The sequence below is a fragment of the Porcisia hertigi genome, chromosome 26 (assembly GCF_017918235.1).
Source record: "Porcisia hertigi strain C119 chromosome 26, whole genome shotgun sequence".
NCBI classification, from domain to species: domain Eukaryota; phylum Euglenozoa; class Kinetoplastea; order Trypanosomatida; family Trypanosomatidae; genus Porcisia; species Porcisia hertigi.
Genome location: NC_090585.1, coordinates 790,883 through 816,216, shown reverse-complemented (window position 1 = coordinate 816,216; position 25,334 = coordinate 790,883). Strand labels below are relative to the sequence as shown.

The 25,334-nt window shown below is 54.9% G+C and overlaps 5 protein-coding genes across 5 annotated transcripts; all 5 read right to left on the bottom strand.

The window, feature by feature from the left end:
* Positions 1–1,087: 1,087 nt before the first annotated feature.
* On the bottom strand, positions 1,088–1,744 carry JKF63_04250 (uncharacterized protein; the record flags this gene model as incomplete). The annotated part of the gene is made up of 1 exon (XM_067900242.1): positions 1,088–1,744. The coding sequence occupies one exon, from the start codon at positions 1,742–1,744 to the stop codon at positions 1,088–1,090; it is 657 nt and encodes a 218-aa protein (XP_067756426.1).
* An 817-nt stretch (positions 1,745–2,561) lies between these two features.
* Positions 2,562–3,608, bottom strand: JKF63_04249 (uncharacterized protein; the record flags this gene model as incomplete). Its single annotated transcript, XM_067900241.1, has 1 exon — positions 2,562–3,608. One exon carries the CDS (start codon positions 3,606–3,608, stop codon positions 2,562–2,564), a length of 1,047 nt encoding a protein of 348 aa, XP_067756425.1.
* Positions 3,609–6,543: 2,935 nt separating this feature from the next.
* JKF63_04248 (uncharacterized protein) lies at positions 6,544–8,871 on the bottom strand (the record flags this gene model as incomplete). Its single annotated transcript, XM_067900240.1, has 1 exon — positions 6,544–8,871. The coding sequence occupies one exon, from the start codon at positions 8,869–8,871 to the stop codon at positions 6,544–6,546; it is 2,328 nt and encodes a 775-aa protein (XP_067756424.1).
* A 1,868-nt stretch (positions 8,872–10,739) lies between these two features.
* Positions 10,740–19,427, bottom strand: JKF63_04247 (uncharacterized protein; the record flags this gene model as incomplete). Its single annotated transcript, XM_067900239.1, has 1 exon — positions 10,740–19,427. The coding sequence occupies one exon, from the start codon at positions 19,425–19,427 to the stop codon at positions 10,740–10,742; it is 8,688 nt and encodes a 2,895-aa protein (XP_067756423.1).
* Positions 19,428–22,709: 3,282 nt separating this feature from the next.
* JKF63_04246 (uncharacterized protein) lies at positions 22,710–23,816 on the bottom strand (the record flags this gene model as incomplete). Its single annotated transcript, XM_067900238.1, has 2 exons — positions 22,710–23,654; positions 23,685–23,816. The coding sequence occupies 2 exons, from the start codon at positions 23,814–23,816 to the stop codon at positions 22,710–22,712; spliced, it is 1,077 nt and encodes a 358-aa protein (XP_067756422.1).
* Positions 23,817–25,334: the final 1,518 nt, after the last annotated feature.

The window sequence follows — 25,334 nt, the reverse complement described above, 5'->3', positions numbered from 1 at the left end:
GTGTGTGTGTGTGTGTGTGTGTGTGTGTCTTTGTTGTTGTTTTCGTTTTTGGGGGGAGGGGATAAAGGTAGCACCACCTCTTATGCTATGCTATGCGTTTGGAGGTTTAGCAAGCTTATATATATATATAGATATATAGATATATAGATAGATACAGATACACACGTGTATAAAACAAAAGAAAAGCGGCTTTGGTGCTGTCAAAAGGAAGCAGAAAGAGAATGAAGGCGAGGCACGCGTATCGTGGGAAGCTAGGAGACGCCAGAAAACCTGCTCCATACACCACAAAGAGAGGACGAGCGGTTCCATGAGGAGAGATGTAGGGGGAGGGGGAGGGGGTGTAAGCATAGCACGAGGAGAGGAACCGTTCTCGCATGAACACAGACACACGCAGATACCTCACATCCGCTGCCACACTCACGCACACACAAATAATGGATATCCAGCAGCTCTTTTGTTTTTCCTCGCCCCCACCCCCCACTAACGTACAAACATGTGCAATGATGAACGATATTTCCTTTCGGTTGTAGTGGCGACGATAATTTTATTTCCTTTGGGGGTAGGGAAAGAGAGAGAGAGAGGGGAAAGGGAGGAATGTCGATCGATTACGGTTCAGTTTTTTTGTTTCTCGCGCTCTTTGCTCTGCGCCTCGCGTTGCTTCTTTTCGTGTGCAAGCCGTATCCGAAGGGCTCGTAGGTGCCTCCCTCCTGTTCTGGTGGGACACGGGGATGCCAATAGAGGGAGGGAGGAAGGTGAAGTGGGCGTCTGCCTGTGGGAACAGGTAGGTAAGCGACCGATACGATGAACTGACACGAATGCGGAGTTGTGTTGCAGTCAGCCGGATGCAAGTCTCCTCGTGAGCCCCCCTCCCCGCCCCACCCTGCCCTCCCCCCTCCCTCTTCCTTCTCTACTTGTGTGAAGGTGGCATCATCAAAGACGGAGAAAAGCAGAGAGTAGAAAACAGTATGAAGCGGGGGAGGGAGGGGGGGGAAGGGGAGGGGAGGGGAGGGGGGGAGGGGGGGGGGGAAGGGATATGCCTCAGTGAATGTTGTTGTGCGTGTGGGAACGCGTCATTCTGCCTTCTGCCCTACGCCTTGTATTTCTCGTAGAGTTGATACGTTTTAGGGTAGGTGTATTTTTGGAGCGCAGCTTGGACCTCTTTCTGACGCAAGCCGTTGTCACTGCACACTACAAACGACACCTCCATGCAGTCGTTCATCCTGACATTAAGCCTCTTCACCTCGTCTGCCACGACGAATGCAGCCTCACGGATGTCCTCCATGAATGATACCTCGATCTCTCCGCGGCGGTTGAGCAGCAACTCAGCCCACTTTTTGCCTTGGAAACGCACTGTGTGGCGAATGCGGCCCTTGACGAGGTCGCCCGCCGCTGTCTCGACCCCGTCCCCCTCCTCGTCCGTCACCATCGTCAACACAGGATCTGCCCTCACCGAGTTCCGAGTCGTATCCGTGTGGATATCCTCTACAGCCCGCTGCAAGTGCTTGACGGTCCCCATGGTCGGCGCGGCGGCCTCCTGTGAAGTGTGCGCCACTCCCGCCGCGCCCTCACACGCCCTGTCGTTGCCGCGACACGAAGTCGGTGAGGCTTCAACGTCCCAGTCCGGCTGGTGAGTACTAGAGCCCTTGCGACGGCCGGCGGCCAGCGATGCGCGGCGAGACTGGATAGAGGAGCGACGTACCTCCTCGGGCATCGGGTGCCAAATACAATTTGTACGACGGGGCATCTTGGTTCGTGACGGTGGTGAGGTGTGCGAACGAAGTTATGAGTCAGGGAGGAGGAGGAGGAGGTGTGTGTGTGTGTGTGTGTTTCTTTGGTGTTGATGTTTTCGTTGTTTGGGGGGGAAGGGGATAAAGGTAGCACCACCTCTTATGCTATGCTATGCGTTTGGAGGTTTAGCAAGCTTATATATATATATAGATATATATATATATAGATAGATACAGATACACACGTGTATAAAAAAAAAAGAAAAGCGGCTTTGGTGCTGTCAAAAGGAAGCAGAAAGAGAATGAAGGCGAGGCACGCGTATCGTGGGAAGCTAGGAGACGCCAGAAAACCTGCTCCATACACCACAAAGAGAGGACGAGCGGTTCCATGAGGAGAGATGTAGGGGGAGGGGGAGGGGGTGTAAGCATAGCACGAGGAGAGGAACCGTTCTCGCATGAACGCAGACACACACACACACAAGCATATTAGCTTTTGAAGGGACAGAGGTGTGCTATCGAACATCACAGCGCCCATGCACGCGCATGTGTAGCGAAGCGTATCTGAGCGCCTGCGCTGTGCTTCCCCGCACTGAAGTTGAGGGCACGTCATATGAGGCATGACAACACCTAAACCTCACACACGCGGCCCTGCAAGCGCACAAAAATACGCGAAAACAAATCCACGTTGATAAACCACAAAAGTTATTACGCGCGAGTAGCCTTGTCGCAAACGGTGACGCTATCCGCATCACTGTGCGGGCATCGTGCAAATTGGTGCGTGGGTCGGTTGAAGCGTCCTCCTCTGTTGTTTTTTCGTAGTTAACGGGCTCGAGGTCAGAGTGAAGACAATCCCCTTGACTGACTCTGCAGCGCCGTCTGCTGTGCCGCCTCGGCCTCCGCGTTGTCGACCATCGACGCTACATTCGCAACTTTCAAGTTAGCAGGTGCCTGACCATCTGCCAACGGCGCCTCACCACGCTGCGCCCGCCGCTGCTCCTCTGTTGACTTGTGCCGTTCGTGGTCCATCATGCGGCGCAGCAGCTTGCTGTAGCTCTCAAACCATTGGAACTCCTTCGTTGTGTAATCCGAGAATCGCCCCTCAGGATCCATGAGGTACATGATGATCGAGTGGTCCACCAGATAGTCGTCGTCAGACATGGCCTCCTCGTCTGGGATGGCAAAGTAGACACGGTACTGCCGGGCCGCCTCCTCGACTTCTTCCTGCGTCCCCACCAGACCCATGATGCGTGGCGAGAAGTCACTCAAGTACTCGCGTACCTTCGTCGGCGTGTCCCGCTTGGGGTCGAGGGAGATGAAGATAGGCTGCCAATAGTCCTTGCCTACCTTCTTGTCGAGGTGGCGGATAACACGGGCCATCTTCGCCATCTCCTCCGGACACACATCAGGGCAGTTTGTGAACCCAAAGTAGATGTAGAGCCACTTGCCCCTCAGGTCCGCATCGGTGACACGCTTTCCAGAATTGACATCAACCAAGCTGAACGGCCCACCAATGCTGGGCCCCTCAGGACTATCGAAGGACTTCACTGCGCGGAGTTTGGGGTCAAAGCGTAGCTGCTCCCGGCGGATTCGAATGGACACAACAACCGTCATTACACCAAGTGTCAGGAACCCGAGTGCCCATAGCATCCACGCCGGGTTGTCGCGCATCTCATCCACAGCCTCGCTCATCGTCCGCCCTGCTCGCTCCTCCATCTCGTGCTTCTCGACGTACTCACTGTACGTATATATTTGGCTGTCCTTCTGCTCCGCTACGCGAATGTGAACAGGCTTCTCCTGGTCCACAATGTCAATGTCTTTCCCGCCGCTGCGGGCGGCATTGGAGGCGTACCGAGAGCAGCCAGACAAGGCACACCTGGACATGGCACTCGATTTTGACGAGAAAGGGGAGCAGACGGAGACATGAAGCACATCGCAGCGGCGCGCGACACAGAAATTGGTCGGGGCTGATAACCGACCTGGTTTGTCGAACGCGGTGCGAAGACTGAGCCTAGTGCTGTACCATCGTGACGAGCTACACCAGACTACAGGTGCGCTGGGAGACGCAATAAATCCCACAGAGCACCCCTTGTCATGAAAGCGTTGCGCAGCAAGTCCTCGAGTTCGCATGTAGCCTTGTCCGCCCTTTCAGGGAAGTCTTGTGGAGTGACCTAATTTGTGTTTCTCTCTCTCTGTTTTTTTTTTTACACCGCTCTCTCCAATGTAGTGGACCGCAAAAGTATTGACGACGACCGGAGTTTTATCAATGCGTGTGAGCAATTGTGGGCTTAGTTCAATTAATTTCTTGTCAATCGTCAGTCGCGCCTGGGATGAGGAGGAGGGACGACGACGTGGAAGAGAATGATGTGCGGCGATGATGTTGATGATGTTCGTGGCGGGATAAAGAAATCACCAGCAGCGCAACCAATGCAGCAGCGATGGGAATCCGAGAAAGGCGGCAGCTGTGTCCCAAGTCGCGTTTCCCACACCACTACCAGCCACAGCCAGCCGTTACTTCTTTGATGCTGCGATCCAGCGTGCACCAAAGGCGAATAACGCGCGCACACGCACACACACACAGACAAGCAGCACGACACCAACCAGAGCCAACGAAGGAAGCGAAAAAAAAAAAGATGAAGTGCAGAAGGTTAGAATGTTTATAAAAGAAAAAACATGAGGTTTGGCTGTCCCTATCGCTCACGGGGGGGGGGGGGGGCATTGGCACCAACAAAACCGTTGTCGTCGCCTTGTATCGTGCCTGTGTGTGGAGGGAGGCAGGTTGGGAGTACGTGCACGTCCGCTTGTGTCCTTGCTTGCTTGCGTGGATTGGGGGGGAACGGAGCCTCGGCCCCCCCCCCCTCCCCTCCCTCCTCTTGGCAGGCACTTCAGGCCACAAACCATCACTTTATTGCGTCTAACTCTCTTTTCCGCTAGTGTCGTTTAACACGGATCAGAGAGGAGGTGCTGCCTCCCCACCCCCCCCATCCGTCTCCTACAACCTTCGGCGAGCAACATGAACCACTAAAAGCAGAAGAAGTGTATGCGTGAAAATTTTCTACCCATCTACAACTCCCCTTGTGAAGGAGAAAAAGAGTAAGTGTCTCTGTGTGTGTGTGTGTGTGTCTACTCTTCGCAGTTGATAATGAGCAGAGGAAGAGGAAGAAATATGTGAATGCGAATGGGATCACACACGCAGAGATTACCGCATGGAGGTGCGCGCCTGCAATCTGATCGGTAGGGTGAAAGTGAAGGAGAAAGAAAAGGAGGAAAGGAGGAGGGAGAAGCTGTGTCTCTAGTTAGCCTAGTTGGAAGTATATAGGCGTGCATAACACCCTTGGTTCAACATATTTGCGCTAGGAGGAAAAAAAGGAGGGAGAGAGAGAGCTCTTCGCTGCGGTAGGCTATGATGTTTGGGGTACAACCTGTGGTTTTCTGTAGCTCACTAGACAACCACACGACAATACGAAGGATCCATCAATGACGACATGGAAAAAAAAGAAGGAAAAAGAATAAACGACATGAAGAAAACACGACTGAACTCCGCCTCGCCCCTCCCTCCCTCTCCCCCTCTACTCGATGGGAACAAAGGACAAGGAAGAGGGGGAGGAAGGGAGGGGCGAGGCGGAGTCACCACAGGCCCATTCACATCAACAACAACGACGCAAGCAACCCCATCTGTCCATGACATATATCTTCGCACCCCGCTGGGTGTTGAGGGGCAGCAGGCAGGCAGTACACCGGGGTAGAGGAGAGACACAGGACGAGGAGCCAAGGATAGGCGCAGACGCACATCCATAGACCCACAGAGAGAGGGGGAGACGCATCCGCACGCAAAAAAAATGTAGAAGAAACGGAAATCAGAAAACGTCACGTAAACGGAGAAAGAGGTACAGGGATAGAAAAACAAATGAAGACACTGGAGCTTCGCAAATATAAACAAACACACACGCACACAAGCGGCCTTATCTCCTCATACATCACAAACACCTAGCATACACATTGACACACATACATTTAACAGCTGAAGAAACAAAATGCTGTCGGGGGGAGAGAGAGCGGGGGGGGGGGTGGCAACTGAGGGCCTTCGGTTTTTTTCCATCGCTTTTTTCCCCTTTGTCTCGTGTTGCGCACGATATACAAACATACAAGAGGTGCGTACACACAAATATAAAACACGTACAAACTAGTCTACGGATGTGTGTCTGTAGACCTATGAAGAACATAAAGAGATGATCCTATCAGACGAAAGTTTTGTGTATAGCCGACGGCAAGGGCAGGGGGGGGGGGGAGATACAGCAACCGTTCATAACATACATATAGAGGGAGAAGGGGAAGAGAAACATGGATACGCTCCAAAAAAAAAAATGGGGGAGAAGAGAAGGCGACGTCACAAATACGAGAAGGGGAGAAAAAAGCGACAGAGAGCGCCCCCTTCCAGCCCAGCATTCGCACACAGGCACACGCACAACACTTTTCCATAGATCGCTTCACAACACACAACACTCCGACCATCCTATATATAAATATATATATATAGGAAAAAATTCAAAAAGAAGACATCAGCGATGAAGCATGCTAGTCGACCCTACCCTTGCGCACACGGGTCATTCGTACACGTCGCTGTATTTGCTTCAGTGCGCCTTTTCTTGTTTGTCATGTAATGACGTCTGTGTTTGATAACTTGATGTTCATACGCTACGCGATCGATGGACGTCCATTTCTCTGACAAAGCTTCGAAAGACTTCTTCGACAAGAGCGCCTTCGGTTACGGCCCCGCCCCCCCCCCACCCACCCCCGTGGTAGACGAGGTCTCGGCAGACTACGCCATGTTGCTGGAAATGGCGTGCGCCTTCTGCTCTTCGGCAGCCGCGGCGACCTCGCTCGAGGTGCCTTCCATGTCAGTTGCAGCACCGGCAAGGGCGGCCTCCTCGGGCTTATCCATGTTGTGACCATAAGTCTCCGTGACTGGCGTGGTCTCCGTAACACCCTCACTCTCCTGCACTGCGCCGAGCATCTCACCTCCCGCGTTTTCCTTTTGAACCTCCTTCGCTGGCAATATGGCGCTCGCCGCTATCGCCGCGTCCGGCTCCTCGCCATCATCCTCAACAGACTGCTCAACAGCGCCACGCACAATCACAATGTCGTAGTCCTCGCGGAGAGGCGGGATTGTGATGATGGCCTTGCGGTAGTCCGGGTGCGCCTTCACCTCCTCACTGAACTCTTCATCCAGTGTGCCATCGGCGTTGTAGTAGTCTGCCAGAGTCTGCTTCAAGCCCATGCCGGAGATAGACATCGGCGCAGAGAGGCGTTGCTCTAGATCGTACGCCTCCTGCTGCTGGCTTGTGTTGAGCGGCGACGTCTTTTTGAATGTGACCTTCTCATAAAACATGCAAAGGGCGGAGAAGTCACCCTTGTTGATGAGGTCCTGCAGCTGTTCATCGTCCATGTCGCCGGCGTGCTTTACAGTAAAGTCGATTAGCAAAGATCCGGAGGAAGCGTCAATGTCAAGCACGTAGGTGGCAGGAATGTTCAGAAGGGTCGACACGTCATCGCAAAACGCAGAGACCATCCCGTTGTAGCGATCCGTGTCGTTGAGGATCATCCCCCAGTCACCGGACATCTTGCAATGCAGGCGGGTGTAGCAGAACCCTGGGCGCTTAATTGCCAGCGTGATCTCGCGCGCACCCCGACCGCAGGCGTACAAGTCGGCAATGCGGGATAGCGTCGCAAGGTGGCGGCGCTCGGCATCGGCGTAGAGCTTCTCCAGCTGCGCCAGCTCCTCCTCCTCCTCCGCCGTAAGCGAGTGCTTACTGCGCAGAAACTGGATGCGGGCCTTGAGATCAGCCATCTCCTGTTCCTCACGCTCCTTGCGCTCCAGCAACTCCTCCATCTCCAGCGCATCGTGGCGCACGTTGGCGCTGATTATGGCGTTGCGCAGGATATCCGCTTGGGTGGCGTCCAGACGGATGTAGCCATCCTCGTCCTCCTCAAGCGTAGAGCCAAAGTTGACGATGATGGCATCGCGTAGAATGATCTCAGCCATAAAGCGACCATCAGGGCCTGGGTGCGTGCGCTTGTAGAAAACGGTGTCGGTGGGATACGACTCGAGCGGCATGATGGGCTTTGGTGAGTCGTCGATACCCAAAATACTGTTCTTCATCTCCAGCATCTGGACTTGAATAGAAGAGATGCCCACACGCATATCGTTGATCTCGCGCAGCAGCACGCGCTGTTCTTGTTGATCAGCGAAACACTGGTTGATCGCAATCTCCTGCTCGCGTGCAGCCTCAGAGCAGGCCATCTGCGCGTTGATCCAGGCGCGCATGCACTGGTCGAGGGTGGGGAAGCTGCTCGATCCAGAGCTCTGCGCCGCCACGAGGAGTGGGCCGGCCGAAGCCCGGCTTTTAGTTTTGGAGCGAGCGCGCTTCTTTCCTGAAGTGGTGCCCTCTACATCCTGGCCGGCACATAGCGCAGCAACCCTCCTGCGGCGTGCCAGGGACATTGGGGTAACAGTACAATCCCAGCTCATCACACGTTCAATGAAATCCGGTCGGCTCATAACATTCTGGATGTCCTCCCAGAGAGAAGCGCTGTCCTCATAGAGAATGAGCATCACGGAGCGCATCATTCCCAGCACCTCAGTGTTCGGAGGGCAGGGGTTGCGCAAAGCGCGCCACTCCTTTGATGGGATCGTGCGGAGACCACCACGGACTTTGTCGAGGTCCTCAAGCGATCTTTTCACCCCATCACCGGTAGTCAATTGGCGCGACACCGTCTTCTCGCGCATGTCGAAGAGGCGCTCCGTCGCGATCTTCTCCTTGGCGGACGCTTGGGCGAGATCCTCCCGGAGGGCCTCGCGGTTGCGCCAAATGACCATCTTATTTTCTTTCTCAGCCCTTCGGCGAACCTCCTCTTCGGAGATGGGATCCTGCGTCACTGTTGCCTCATTGAGAGGGTCAAAGCAGGCGACCTTTACGGTAAGTGGCGACGGGAAGCCAATCACCTTGCCGAGAGACACCCTCCAATCCTTGTTCGGCGAGATGCGTTGGAAGCCGACGTAGTCGCCAATGTGCAAATCCGTGGTGTTTTTCACGGCCACGGAGCCGGTTGGAGTCGGGGTCGGAGTCGGCTCCGCCACGGGCGGCATCTCCTCAAAGCACAACTCGCTAGATTGCTCAGACATCTTGTGATTTGACGGTATGTGTGTGTGTGTGTCCCGTACGCGTGTATAGAGAAGAAGATATTGATGTGACCGGACGAACACAAACAAGTGGAGCCGAGATGATAAAATATCGAATAAATCGAGCACTCAGAAAAGAGATGGAGAGTGATACCCCTATGGAAATCAAAAAAAAAATCGAGGACAGATACAGACTGGCTACAATTGATGGACCACCGTGCAGAATGAAGAAATTTTACTCTCACACGACGACGAGTAAGGAAAGTAGGGGGGGGGTTGACACCGAGTAAGAGATATTTGAGAAGAAGAGCGTGGGTGGGATAGAGGACGAGAGAGCCGGCTGGGTGGGGAACTCCGGCATCGGAAGATAAAAAATGAGAAGGGGCAGCATAACTGCACCGGGTCACATGACAAAGTGGGAGTCGTATACCAGAGCACAACGCTCTCTCTGAAGAAGCTGAAGATATTTTTTTTTTGCCAGACAGACAATGAAATAGGAGACATCAAGTGTTTTTGAGTTTAACGACGGTTGTAAAGTATCAAATGATGGGATGCCCCAAAAATATACAATCAAGACTAGAAACAATTTTTTTTTCGAAGAGAAAGCGTTACGCATCTGTACCAAGTGCACACACACACAGAAACTGGTCACCTAAACGATATTCTCAATATATCATCCTCGAATGGTGCATGTCGTAGTCCGTTCACATCATCGACTTCGGGGTATTTGTATTGCTCACGTACTTTGTATATATATATATATATATGTGTGTGTGTGTGTGTGTGTGTTTTAGAGGAGCGAAGAGCGAGTGGAATACAGTTTTTCTTTCGATTTTTTTTGTTGAGAGAGGGAAGGAGACTCACAAACGACAAGGACACCTGTGCGGTGAAAAAAAAGAAAGCGCACGCACAACAATGGGGAGGGGGGGGAATCAAGAAAAAAAAAGATGACACAATGCGTCAAGCCCACCAACACTCACGGATGGACAAATTCGTCATGCGAGAGACGAATTTGAAAAGAAAACATCGTACACACCCATGCACACATGCACACATGCACACACACTCCTCCATAGCTGCTGTCGCCGTTGCGTACCACTAAAACCAGTGCGGAGTACTTCGAGTGAAAGGCACATCACGAGTTACCACAGAGAGACGAAAACATTCCCAAGGCGGAAGGAAAAGAGAAACAACAGCAGCAATAGTAGAATCGGGGGGGAAGGGGAGGGGGGAGGGAGGGGAGGGGGGAGGAGAAAGAAAGGGAGAGACACACATCATATGTGTGGTTCAAGACCAGCCTCATTGGAGTTCACTTTAGAGAGGCAAGTCTAACAAATAGGAGAGGAGAGGAGAGGACAGGGCCCCAGTCCTTGAGAAACAGCCGAGCTGTTCAGCTGACTGAAGAAAATGCGTGCACTTGATGCAAAATGTGTCACATGGTGTGGTGTAGAGGCCCGGTCGACTCCCGGCTGTGGCTCCGTACCTTCTCGGCTTGGTCTTCCTCTGTTGTGCACCTGACATGCCCAAGGCGCGCCTCAGTGAGAGCCCTGTGCCGGTGTGTGTGTGTGCCTGAGAACTGGGGACCCAGGCTCTCCTCCAGAACGAGTTGCTCAGCTCGTCGAGCCGAGATATGGCTGCTGCTTCTATTGGTAGAGCCGTTTGCATCATGGTTTGCCAAAGCGCGGATGTCTGCCCCACCACAAGCAATGTACAGCGCCTACACCTCCCCCGGTGGGCATCGTTGTCCATGAGCTGCACAGCGTTCGTCTCCGATATGGTCAACCCCTGAACACGAGAGCGCATAATGAGAATGCCCAGAGCGGTTTCCTCCACGACTACCTTTGCCGTATCGATCTGGAGCGCCTCCGTCGTGTCCTTCCGTGAAGGCCTTTTTGACGCCCCGGGTGTGTCTTCATCGCGGTGTCCCTGTGAACGCCGCCAAGTTGCTTGACCATAACACCAGGAACGGTGCCTGCGAGGGCCACCTCCGCCTCTTCGTGGAGGGCCCACACATCCTTGTAGGGATGCTCATCGATTTTGACGGACAGCGTCGACACAGAGACACTCTTGTGGTGGCGAGCGCTGAAGTGCACCAGGAGCATGTGCGCGCTTACGACGCACTCGACAACATGAATGTCGTCTAGTACAGTGCCGAGACAATTGGCTGTTTCAATGCGGAAGGCATCCACCAACTTATCGGTGCACATCCTCACTATCCGCTCCCAGAGAGCCCCTTCAAAGCCCACACTGAACCTTACAACCCCGTACCCCTGCGAGACCTCCGCTTGGTCACCGTTGTCGGCAACAGAGACATCCTCACCTTCTGGGACTTGACGGCTCGCCGCGCCGCGCAGTCGCGCGCGGTACATCTCCATCAGCTCAGGGAATTCATGCGCAGCGACGTTCTCGTTGATCTCTTTGTCCTCCATATTCGAGTGGGAAACCCTGTAGTCAACGATCAAGCGTCCGACGTCCGCTTGGAGGACCACCACGTCCGATTTCGGGACTCGCACAGAATCTGCCACGCCCTTGCAGAATGCGTCCTTAACGACCTCTGCGGAACCCTCCAGCACAACACCCCAGTCGTCCCCTGAAAATACGCGCTGCAGCCTTCCAGACTCGCGCTCACCGGTGCCGCCGGAGCCAGTCGTATCCTCTTGCCTGCGCCTCGCACTCAGCGCGTCTGCGTACAGCGCCCAAACACGCTCATACTCGCACTTGCACAGCCGCTCATTGATCAGCCCATCGTCCTGCAGTGCTGAATGGCTCACCATCACGCTGGCGGTCAGCTCAGCAGGCTCCACACTCGTCTGCACGACCACTACGTCGTCTTCCAGAACGTCCAGCGCGCTCGCCGTATCTTCACGGATCGCGGCCACCACCTCCTCGCCCTTGCTCTCCAGCACAGTGCCCCACTCGTCACCCTCGAAGGAAATGATGTGCTCCGTGCGCACGACTCTGTTCGGGTCGTACGGGCGAGTCTCGTACAGCGCCCACAACTCCTCGAACGCATGGTCCTTCAGCGCCTGCTGAATCGTCTCGTAGTCCTGCGTCAACGGATGCGTCACGTTCGCCCCGAGCACAATGCCATCCTCCACCTTCTCCATGTTAATGTCCTGGATGTCCGTTGGCTCAATCTGCAGCGCACTCGCGACGCCGTCCGCGAAGGCCTTGCACATCGCATCCTGCCGAATCGACCACACGTAATCCCAGTCCACGCCCTCGAACCTGCAGTCCTGGAGCGTAGTTACCGTTTCCTCCTCGACAAAGTAGTGATCCCAAACCTTCGGGTACGGGTACATCTGCAGCGTTTGCCTCACCTCCTCGCTCGCGCTCGTGGTCTGCACTGTGTACTCCACCTCCATGCGCTCGTCGGATGTGCGGATGTCGCCCACCTCCACGTCCTCCGGACGCACGTTCATCGCAGCGGCTGTGTCCTCGCGAAACGCCTGCGCAACACCGTCCCTGTCTCTCTCGATCGTGCGCGCCCAGTTCACACCGTTGAAGTATTTCGTGCCCTCTGCCAGCTTACCCTCAGGACAGTACAGCGCCCAAACACGCTCGTACTCGCACTTGGACAGCCGCTCATTGATCAGCCCATCGTCCTGCAGTGCTGAATGGCTCACCATCACGCTGGCGGTCAGCTCAGCAGGCTCCACACTCGTCTGCACGACCACTACGTCGTCTTCCAGAACGTCCAGCGCGCTCGCCGTATCTTCACGGATCGCGGCCACCACCTCCTCGCCCTTGCTCTCCAGCACAGTGCCCCACTCGTCACCCTCGAAGGAAATGATGTGCTCCGTGCGCACGACTCTGTTCGGGTCGTACGGGCGAGTCTCGTACAGCGCCCACAACTCCTCGAACGCATGGTCCTTCAACGCCTGCTGAATCGTCTCGTAGTCCTGCGTCAACGGATGCGTCACGTTCGCCCCGAGCACAATGCCATCCTCCACCTTCTCCATGTTAATGTCCTGGATGTCCGTTGGCTCAATCTGCAGCGCACTCGCGACGCCGTCCGCGAAGGCCTTGCACATCGCATCCTGCCGAATCGACCACACGTAATCCCAGTCCACGCCCTCGAACCTGCAGTCCTGGTGCGTAGTTACCGTTACCTCCTCGACAAAGTAGTGATCCCAAACCTTCGGGTACGGGTACATCTGCAGCGTTTGCCTCACCTCCTCGCTCGCGCTCGTGGTCTGCACTGTGTACTCCACCTCCATGCGCTCGTCGGATGTGCGGATGTCGCCCACCTCCACGTCCTCCGGACGCACGTTCATCGCAGCGGCTGTGTCCTCGCGAAACGCCTGCGCAACACCGTCCCTGTCTCTCTCGATCGTGCGCGCCCAGTTCACACCGTTGAAGTATTTCGTGCCCTCTGCCAGCTTACCTTCAGGACAGTACAGCGCCCAAACACGCTCGTACTCGCACTTGGACAGCCGCTCATTGATCAGCTCATCGTCCTGCAGTGCCGAATGGCTCACCATCACGGTGGCGGTCAGCTCAGCAGGCTCCACACTCGTCTGCACGACCACTACGTCGTCTTCCAGAACGTCCAGCGCGCTCGCCGTATCTTCACGGATTGCGGCCACCACCTCCTCGCCCTTGCTCTCCAGCACAGTGCCCCACTCGTCACCCTCGAAGGAAATGATGTGCTCCGTGCGCACGACTCTGTTCGGGTCGTACGGGCGAGTCTCGTACAGCGCCCACAACTCCTCGAACGCATGGTCCTTCAGCGCCTGCTGGATCGTCTCGTAGTCCTGCGTCAACGGATGCGTCACGTTCGCCCCGAGCACAATGCCATCCTCCACCTTCTCCATGTTAATGTCCTGGATGTCCGTTGGCTCAATCTGCAGCGCACTCGCGACGCCGTCCGCGAAGGCCTTGCACATCGCATCCTGCCGAATCGACCACACGTAATCCCAGTCCACGCCCTCGAACCTGCAGTCCTGGTGCGTAGTCACCGTCGTCTCGTCAGGCATCCCGCGGTCATTCGCGGCGGCACCTCTCTCACCTTCGTCGCTGGCGCGCATGCGGCTACGATACAGTCTGAGCATCTCAGGGAACTCATCCTCCTCTATGCGCTGGTTTATCTCGCTGTCCTCGTATGGTGGATTCACGATTCGGTACCTCACGATCAGGCTGCCGATCTCTGTGCCGATGACCACCACGCTCTGCTTTGACACCCCTAGCACACGCGCCGCGCCGACACAGAATGCGTCATTGAGCTCCTCCGGACAGCCCTCGACAACGATGTCCCAGTCGTCACCCTCAAAACGGCGTTGGAGGGCGCCAGACTCGCGCTCACCGGTGCCGCCGAAGCCAGTCGTATCCTCTTGCCTGCGCCTCGCACTCAGCGCGTCTGCGTACAGCGCCCAAACACGCTCGTACTCGCACTTGGACAGCTGCTCATTGATCAGCTCATCGTCCTGCAGTGCTGAATGGCTCACCATCACGCTGGTGGTCAGCTCAGCAGGCTCCACACTCGTCTGCACGACCACTACGTCGTCTTCCAGAACGTCCAGCGCGCTCGCCGTATCTTCACGGATCGCGGCCACCACCTCCTCGCCCTTGCTCTCCAGCACAGTGCCCCACTCGTCACCCTCGAAGGAAATGATGTGCTCCGTGCGCACGACTCTGTTCGGGTCGTACGGGCGAGTCTCGTACAGCGCCCACAACTCCTCGAACGCATGGTCCTTCAGCGCCTGCTGAATCGTCTCGTAGTCCTGCGTCAACGGATGCGTCACGTTCGCCCCGAGCACAATGCCATCCTCCACCTTCTCCATGTTAATGTCCTGGATGTCCGTTGGCTCAATCTGCAGCGCACTCGCGACGCCGTCCGCGAAGGCCTTGCACATCGCATCCTGCCGAATCGACCACACGTAATCCCAGTCCTCGCCCTCGAACCCGCAGTCCTGGAGCGTAGTTACCGTTTCCTCCTCGACAAAGTAGTGATCCCAAACCTTCGGGTACGGGTACATCTGCAGCGTTTGCCTCACCTCCTCGCTCGCGCTCGTGGTCTGCACTGTGTACTCCACCTCCATGCGCTCGTCGGATGTGCGGATGTCGCCCACCTCCACGTCCTCCGGACGCACGTTCATCGCAGCGGCTGTGTCCTCGCGAAACGCCTGCGCAACACCGTCCCTGTCTCTCTCGATCGTGCGCGCCCAGTTCACACCGTTGAAGTATTTCGTGCCCTCTGCCAGCTTACCCTCAGGACAGTACAGCGCCCAAACACGCTCGTACGGGTAGCGGCCCAGCTGCTCCTTGATCAGCTCCTCGTCTTGGAGCACCGGGTGAAGGATTTGGAGCTGCACGATGAGGAGGTTCTGGTTCTCAAAAGTTGTTTTGACCAATGTGATATTGTCCTCTGCTACTTCGACAGCCTCAGCTGTGTCGAGCAGCATGGCATTCTCGAGCTGCTTTCCTTGCGCTTCTAGGACCTTGCCCCACCCCTCCCCCTCGAAGCCGATTTCGTGCGAGGTCATCTTCTGCTCATCTGGATGGTAAGGGTGATCAATATACAGATCCCACACCGGCATGTAGTCACAGTTGGCGAGCTTGTCGTTAATCTCGTCCTCTGACTGCTGCTTCGGGTGCTTGAGATCAAAGGTAATCAACAGCGCATCCTCGCTGGTCTCGAGGAGGGCGTCGCTGATGTTCTCTTCCGCTACGTCTAGGGACTTTCTAGTGCACGCGCGGAAGGCCTGTGCCAACTCGTCGTGCTTGGCAGCCAGAACGTACACCCAATCGTCGCCATCAAAGCCCACCTGATGCGACGTGGTTACCCAGGCACCCTCTCCTTCTGCCTTGTGAAGCGCCCACACATTTGGGTAGGCGTACTCTTGAATTCCCGCAGCCTGCTTCTTGCACCACGGCCCATTCACCACATTGAAGCGCACCGTCAGTCCCTCTGCGTTGGTGTGGAGGGACTTGATAACAACATTGTGCTCGTTTGTCTTCAGGGCATCAGCCACGTCCTTTACGAGAGCTCCTCTCACGGCCTCCTCACGAGACGCGACAATACGCTCCCAGGCCGCGCCGTCGAAAGACTTCCCGTATTTGCCTAGATCCTCGTCGTTGGTGGGGTACATCTTCCACACAAACGGGTACATGTAGTCCTCCAAAGTTGCCCGCGTCGCTGTCTCATCTGAGGGGCAGCTAAGCACGCTGTACTGCACTTGCAACGCGCACTCGTCTGCCACGATAATCTCCACGACTACTTGCTCCGCGCGCACTTTGAGGGCGTCGGAAGTGTCCCTCACAAACGCCTGATGGAGACTCGGTCGCCGGTTGGCCACGACGAAGCTCCACGCGCCCCCATCAAACACCCTCGGCTGCATCTTCTTGAGATCGTGTAGCTTCGGCATCCCGCGGTCATTTGCGGCGGCGCCTCTCTCACCTTCGTCGCTGGCGCGCATGCGGCTACGATACAATCTGAGCATCTCAGGGAACTCATCCTCCTCTATGCGCTGGTTTATCTCGTTGTCCTCGTATGGTGGATTCACGATTCGGTACCTCACGATCAGGCTGCCGATCTCTGTGCCAATGACCACCACGCTCTGCTTTGACACCCCTAGCACACGCGCCGCGCCGACACAGAAGGCGTCATTGAGCTCCTCCGGACAGCCCTCGACAAGAATGTCCCAGTCGTCACCCTCAAAACGGCGTTGGAGGGCGCCAGACTCGCGCTCACCGGTGCCGCCGAAGCTGATCGCCTGCGCGCTCTTCTTGTGGGCCTCGTACAGACTCCACGTGACCGGATAGTCGAATTCCCTCGCCGCCTTGCGCATCGCGTACGAGGGCTGCCTCTCTTTTCGATTGATGCCGTAAACAACAGTCATACCTTTCTTGCTCGTCTTGACGTTGTGAATCATCACGCAAGCCAAATCGACACGAGTGGCGGTAGCCACATCGTTTATGAAGGCCTCACAAACCTGCCTCGGCATCTCCGAGTGGATTGCCTCCCACTCCGCCCCGTCAAACGACTGCGAGAGGTTTTCAGTTCCCTCAGCTTCCTCCGCAACCACCAGGTAGTACAGCGCCCACACGCTTGGGTAGAGGTGCGCCCCGGTCACCTTCCACACCTTGTCAGAGGGTAGACGCGTGTCAGCGATGTTGTAAGATACAAGCAGGCGGTCCTGGTCGGTGTCGACAGAGAGAAGAAGGACGTCGCTAGGCGAAGACTTGACGGCCTTCGCCGTATCTAAGCAAAACGCCTCTGACACTTCGGGACGCGCCACGTGCAGCACCATCTCCCAATGTTCGCCCTCGAAACTCTTCTGATATGTGGCGCCGACGGCCTGCGCAACGAGACGGTCGTACAGCGCCCATGTACGGGGATAGTGATAATCCTCTGCCCTCGCATCAACCTCGTCACCGTTCAACAAGCACCCGGACACGGTATACGGTACAGTCAGCCCGTTTTCATAGCTAATCTCGTCGGGGATCACCTGATCCAGCGCGATTTTGAGCGCGTCTGCTGTGTCCTCAGCGAACGCTCGCTTGATAGCCTCCTCGGCGCCGAGCATAATGTCGGCCCACCGCTCCCCGCGGAAGCGCACCTGGTGGTTTGACCCCGCCACCTCCAGCCCTGCCAGCCGCTGGTATACGGCCCAGACCGCAGGGTACGCATAGGCGTCTACCTGTTCCTGCACCTCCTCTGGATCACGGCTCTTGTCCAGCATCGAGTAGTCTACAGTGAGACCCTCGCCAGCATCCGCCCGGATATCGTGAACGGCAATCTCGTCCTCTCGCGCGCCGGTCGCGGCACTCGTGTCAACCAGAAAAGCGGCTTTGATGTCATCACGATGCTCGGGGGTGATGTCGATCCAGCGGCCGCCACCGAACTTCATCTGATGCTCCAGGCCACCCTCATCCGACTCGCTCTGCACGTCGTCCTCCTCGTAGAGGGACATCACCTTCAAGTAGCCGAACGCATCCACAAGGCCTTGCAGCTCAACATCGGAGCGCTGCCCATCGTGCTGAGCAGAGAAGTCAACAATGAGGCTCCCAAGAGTGAGGTCATCAATGGAGATGTAGTAGGCCGGTACCTCCAGGCACTCAGCGGAGTCCTCTGTGAACGCAGCCTCGATGGCGTCGCGCTTGCGGTGGAGAACGCGCTGCCAGTTCTTGCCATCAAATTTGCGCTGCAATTTCGATGTCGCCTCGCTGTCACTCACGCTGACCTTAGTCGTGTCGTCCGCCTCCGGCACCGACTGGCCCTCGGTAGTGCCGTTGTACTGGTGCTCCTTCGGAAGGCCTTCGTCGTGGAGCAGTTCGCCGTATCTATCCTCGTCGTTCTGCTTGAATATGTCTTCCTCCAGGGCCTCGTTTTCAATCTCCTCGTCGCCGTCGCCCATCGCCTCGAGGGCCCGCTGGTGGCGCATGAGAGCGGCGTCCAGGATGTGAATTTGCATGTCGCTCATGTTGTAGCCCTCTTCCTTCTCTTGCAGGGTGATGGCGCCGAAGTTACACACGATATTTTTGCGAAGTACAATGATGATGCGGTCTGTCGGCTTCCATGTGTAGAAAGCTGGACGAAGGTACTCCTTCCCTTCGCGAGCGGCGAAGCTCTCGGCGTAGCGGTGGCCAACAGAAACGCGACAGCGCGAGCGTGAACGGGGCACACTCTGTCTCCCCGAGCGTGTTCCGGCGGTGTGGCTGTCGCTGTTGCTCTGATTGCACATGTGCAGCTGATCATCCAGATCGTCCATGAGCTCCTGATATTCCGCGATACGTTTCTGTTGTTCACTAATTTGCCTCAGCACACCGCGCAACTCCTTCTGGTGGGTGATTTTCTCCTCATCGACGAGGTTCTTCTGCGACAGGGCCTCGCCGCTGTCGAGCTGAGCCAAAACCCAGTAGTAGATGGGGCCCACTGCCATGCTACCCTGTAAGGCGCGGTCGTATCGAAAACTCCTCTTGCTCACGCATTCCTGCAGAATGTAGTCTCGGCGCGAAGAAGACAGTTGTATATAGGGGTCGTATCCCGTGATGCGGCGCTTGAAGTTGGATTCGCGCAACACGCGCTGCATCTGCGACCACGACCGGGCGTCATCCTCAGAAAGAAGTAACATGACCGCGCGTATGACCAGCGATACCATCCTGGGTGGCAAACGATACGACTTGAGCTCTTGCCAATAACAATCCGATATGTTCTCGACATCGACGCACGCAGCATCGCGGAGGGCCTTGGTTTCAGCCATGTAGTCGTCAGCCTCACTGATCTTCTGCATGATTGCAGCACGGCGGTCGCGCAGCCTTTGCGTAAGGTCTTCAGCCTGGAGAATGCTATTCTGGAGATCCTGCTTCACTTGAGAGATGCGCTTCATTAGCTCAGCAGTCTCTGGATTCGTTGGGGTGTCGTCCTCGTCGTAGTACTCAGCCCGTTGCCTCTCCCATAGGCAGATCTCGACATCTCGCAGGTACGGTGGCGTCTCAACGGAGCCTAAGGTCCAGTGCAGTTTGCCATCACTCATATGATGAGTGAAAATGGCAACGAAGTCACCCACGCGAAGGTGCATCAACGCATCTTCGCTGAACATGCCGGTGTCCATTTTTTTCATCACTCTAGGCAGCGCCGGCGGACTCAACACGGTGTGTGTGTGTGTGTGTGTGTGTGTGTGTGTGTGTGTGTGTGGCGGAAAAAAGGCAGACGCTATAAGAGATAGAAAGAGGAAGCGTGTATTTGTGTATGTCAGAGCGAGCGTGAAGTTGGAGTGGTGGGGAAGACCATGAACAAAAAAAAAGCTGAAGAAAAAAAAGAAAGGGGGATGCACGACAGATACAGAAACAAGGGGGGGGGGTAGCTACTAAGAAAAGAGGATACGCACGCACGCACACACACGCACACACACTAGATGAGTTCAACAAGAACCAGAGGAAGAAAAAGAAGAAGCAATATAGAAAGAAATGTATTTCTGTAGAGATATAGAGGAGCACGTAGAGAGACGTACAGAAGTGAAAAAAAAAGAAGGAAGACAAGATGAGCTCAAGAAGACTTCAGAGATGTAAAATGTCACGGCCACACACACACGCGCAGAGAGAGAGAGGGGGGGGAGGGGGACGGGGGGAAAGGAGAAGCGCTGAAAACGTCCAAATAAAAAAAAATCCGATCCAGGCCAGAAGGGGGGCACGGGCAGTAAAAAAAAAGAAAAAGACTGAAAAATGTAGACTGATGACAAAAAGTAAAGTAGGGCCGTGATGAACACTTTTGGACGCGAGCGGCTCTTCGAAATACACACACACACACGCACACACACACACACAAAAACCTACGTGCGCGCTTGTGTGTGTGTGTGTGTGTGTGGATGTGTGTGTGGGTGGGTGGGTGGGTGGGGGGTTCCTCCTCGCTTGGGTGCTAATACCCGATGTGCATAGGGGATGGGGTTGTCCAGCCAATTAGCTTGTTTTGGCTATTTTCTGGAATGATGTCTCGACTTGTCGTGTAGTCTCCCCTTCTTTTATACCCCAGCGTTCACCCAAACGCACGAGAAACCCACCAAAAACAAGAATGTCTGGCTGAAAGAAAATGCAGTTCGGTGTCACGTCACGTCACGTCCGCAGACGGAAGTAAGGCTCGGTGTTCGATACGCAGAGCGTGACAGCGTCGGTGGCTATGCGCCTGGATATCAATAAGACGTGGTTGCGTGCGTGCGCAGGGGGGGTTGTCCCTTGCTGGGCAGCAGTTGAGCGTCCGTACACACTTCACTGCCCAAAACGAGTCAATGAACACCGCGAAAAAGAAAATGGGATGCGAGGACAGAGCTGCACATGCATGAAGTATTTTTTACCCACACACAGACGCACACACGCAATACTTTTTTTTCGTGTGTGTGTGTGTGTGTGCGCGCGTATGGTTGGATGAATGTCAGATGGAAAAGTAAAAATAGAGAGAGAAGTGATAAGAGAGTAAAGTAAAGGCGTGATCGTACGATGAAAAAAAACTACGAAAACGTACAAAAAAGTTTTTAAAAGTAAAAAAAAACGTGTGTTCTTGCTTGATGTGTCGGTCTTCTATTCTTCTCCTCCTCGCTTCCCTCCAACAGTTGTAACTCACCACCCAACAGGGCTATGCTCTCGAAGGCGCAATACAGAGCCTTGCGTGGGTGTCTACTATCATGAATCGGAGTAAAAAAAAAAGCAGGGAAGGGAGGAGAGAAGTAAGCAAGGAGAAACAGTCTTAGATAAAAACGCGTAGTGCACAGATACAGCGAAAATAGCTTTTTAAAATGTTCGGATGGGTGACACACACACACACACACACACACAAACGCAGCAGAAACAATAGCAATAGCAAGATTGAGATATATACACACCCACAGATGCAATCCCTCCACGCTGCAGACGATATGAAGATGGTGTGGAGCCACAAGACGGCTGACGGCGAGTCACTAGTCAGGTGTATATATGAAAAGAGAAAAGAGCCCAAGAACAATGAAGCGAGGCGGTTTGGATACGAAGAGAGCCTGTGATGCCTCCCCCCCTCCCTCCAAAAAAAATTCTCTGCTTTCCTCTAATTGCGTGTTTCTTGAGTGGTAGTGTGTTGTGTATTGTGTTCTCCTCCTTTTTTTTTCTCTCCCCCTCTGAGATTCTGGGTAAGAATGAGGAGAAGAGAGAGAAAAAACTCTGTTATTCTGGCGAGCGTGTGCTCTGCATTGCGGCGATGCCCCAGAGTGTGTGTGGGTGGGTGTGGGTGTGGGTGTTTCAGGAGTTGTTAAGCAGCGGGGCAGAAAGGGGGGGTGGGGTATTAGAAAAGTTGTAAGTAGTGACAGCACACCAGGGAGGAGAGAGAAGAGAATTCCTCGAATACACACGAAAAAAAGAGAGAGCAAGAGAGAGAGGGGGGGGGGCGCACAGCAGGACGCGCGCGCCGTCCACTTGAGGGAGGGGCCGCTACGAGATGTGCAGTGAGCTCAAGAAAGCAAGCGCACAGGCGTAGTGATACACGATTTGTATGAGGAAAAAAAAGGTGTGCTGAGGTGACTTGCCTCCTTTTTTTCGTGTCTCCCACTTCAAAGAGACAGTCGTGGAGAGCTACTCGTGTCGGTGCGCAGATATGGAAATGTCCCGCGTCCTTGGAAGGTGAGCTGACAGTGGTGACTCCCCTCCTTTGACGACTTCAACGTGTACCTCGAAAAAAAAAAGTGTTGAAAACAGCAGCCGAAAAAAAAAATGCACCAAACTCAAAACGGCGTCGACTGCCTTCGAAACCGCTGGACCTCTTCGGGTGCATAAACAAGGCGAATGAGATGCAGCGCCAAACAGCTCTCGGCACCAGAGACCTGAGAAATCCACGCGCCAATTCGGTCACTCGAAGAACACGCAAAGATTCCTCTTGATTCATGAACAGGCGCAGTGACAAGCCATCCAACGCTACACAGGGGAACTGAAGTCCTCCTACGGGCCGCTCGACTCATCATCCGGCATGCAGCGTGTCGGATAAGCACACAACTCTACATACCCCCTACCTCCTCCCCCTCCCCCCCCCCCACACATTGACAGTGCTCACCGAGTAAAGTGGCGCGTTGGGATTGTCACGCCCCACAGATGGGTACCGCTTACCTCTAAAAGAATTACTCGGTCAGGGGGGGGGGCGGGGGGAGCAGATGGGGTCGTGGAAGAGAAAGAAAGGCAAACGACGGACCACATGCACACAAGTCTATAAATATGTGTAACACATATATATACACATATATATGTGTGGGTGTTTGTTTATGCGAATGTGATTGCAAACATAATGGCTGTTGTTCCCTCACCTAAATTCTCTTTTATTTCCTGCCCGCACGTCATCTACACCACAATCATTACAGCTTGGAGTCCGTCTTGGTGTTGGGCGCGTTGGAGGACGTTGATGGCGGAGTTGGAGGCGAAGCGAGTGTCTTATGTCGCATTCGATTGCGCAATGTGCGCCAGATTTGGGCGAGTCTTGTGATGTGCTCCTGCCGCCCCGCGCTGTCTTGGTCGGGCGCCACGGCTTCCTCGGCTGCGGCAGCAGCGGCAGCAGCGGCAGAGTCGCCGACATCCGAAACGCGCCTTTTTGGATGCTCGACCGAGTCGAACAGCCTGCGCAGCTCTTCCACGGATGAAAGCCCCAAGATGTCCGCCAAGCAGTGCTCGCAGTTCAACGCCGTACGCGGACGGACAGGAGTGCGTTCGGGCGAGTGTGTTGCCGCCGCCGATGCTGGCGGATCGTAGCGCTGCGTCAACTCCTGGTGGTACTCTGTAGGGCCCATGATTGCGGCAGCAAAGGTCAGCGCAGCGTGCAGCCTACGTCCATCCCTGCTCCAAATCTCCTGCTCAACGAAAATGCGTCTTTGATCCGACAGTGAGGCCTCCTCCAATGAAGACGACGACGACGGACCATCCATCGTACTTCGGGGTGGCGCAAGAAGAATTCGCGTCACGACACAGACCGTGCACCGCGGTCCGATTTCCCGCTGATAAGTTATGGAAACGTCCGAGACAATGAATGCTAAACGGCGCCGCACCGCACCGAGGCCCAAGCCGAGGAACGATAACTGATGCCACCGAGCCAGCTCGCAGATTTCAAGGTACTTGGCGTTGTTCACGTGGCCTAACCCGTCAATCATGCGAAAGCCGCAGTACACAGGAATGGTGATCGGCTGGGCAATAAAATGACCAAAAGAACGACTGCGTGGCAGATGGCGAATCCACGGCCACTCAAGTCGTGCGAAGAGCGGCCGAGACGGACGTCGAAGTGCAGAACCCACAGATGTGACTGCCGCCTCCTCCGAGGCGGCGGCGCGAATTATGTGGACCGGCAGAACCGACAGCAGTGCATCCTTAACAGGGATTGGCGAGGCACCACTTATCATCTTACTCACACGGACACGGTCGCACAAGCCGCGCAACACAAAACGCTGGCAACGAAGCAGATGTAGAAACAGCATTTGTGAGCTGTCAAGTGAAGCTGTGAGGGAGAAGAACAAGGACAAATAAAGGAAGAGGGAAGGGGGAAGAAGAAAATGTCAAGTGCTGCTACGTGTGTGCCACTTGACGTTTGGTCTCGGTTAAAACATCAACAGATAGAAGGGGCGAGGTGTATACAAACATATATAGCGAGAGAATGATATTTATAGATGAATATATAAATATATATACAACGAGAGATGTCCCTCCGCGCTTTAGCGGGTGTGAGATCAGAGGAATAAGAATAAAAAAAGGAAGGAGTTCTTCGGTTAAAAGAATAGCATACCCATTGCTCAACCCCGTTATGAACGATGCTACACAGCATCATGCACATCGGCGAGGAGAGGGAGGAACCCCCACACACACACACACACATCCGTGTTCCGTGCGTAAGGGATCGCCGTTGATCTATCGAATGAAACCTCTGAGAGTGCCGGTCCCACTCTTTCCCGTATGTCCATCTCACACGGTGAGGGAAAGACATGGGAGTTACTTAGACAAAGATGGTGTGAGCCCGCAGACAGAGACGCCAGTGAAAACCAATCGACATCCCCGCCCCCCCCCCCGAAGAGAGAGAGAAAGGAGAGATGAACTAAAGTCCGAAGCCGTTGAAAAGGTGAGGACTCAACTCTCTGGCCACTTGCGCTCCCCCCTCTCTCTCTCTCTTGCCTTTCACCGTCGCCCTCACGCCAAATGAAGCCAACGCTACGCTCTTGATGGGGTGCCGGTTCCGGTCGCGGGGTGCTCATCTCAGTCCCTCGCTGGGGGAGAAGAAAAAACAAAGAGGCAAAGAAGACATCGGTCATCTCGCTCAGCTTGCTTGGATGCCCACATTACCCAACGACAAGTTCGCAGACCTGGAGAGGGGGGGGGGAGAACGTGCAGTATGGGGGAGCGATAGCTATTGACTGTCGAGTCAGCCATTCGAGAGACCTCGAGAGTGGAGACTCTTTTCCTCAACATGAGCGTCCATACCCCCTTCCCCCCTCTCTCCTCCTCCTCCTCCTTTCCCCGTGTCACTTGTCGCATGGAACTATCACCCACATCAGCAAATGTATGCATATGGACTTTGAGGCCCGGTTCTTTGCCTTGGTGTTTACAGCAACTACATACCTTCAAAAAGACTGGTGAAGCGGCGCCTCGAATTGGGGAAGGAACACAATGCCCTAGACGGTGGACACACTTCATCCGTCCCAATAAGTCTCAGTTAATCAGAGCTGTGGACCGCTCCACAGATGATGAGAAAAAAAAAAAGAGAGCCCGCACATCTACATCCCCCTCCCCCTCCCCCTCGTGCGTTTGCCTCCAAAAATCCCGGAGGGGCCCGTGGCATCCAAAGAGACCTGCGCATCTCTACATGCGTGGAGACAAAACAGCAAACGAATAAGCCAGCAAGCCAGCAAACGAGCACACTAGGCGCACGCTGACAACTAAACTCGATAAAAAAAAAAGAAGGGGAAAGGGCCGAGCAGGCCAACGGCAGGAGACTCCGTGAGGGG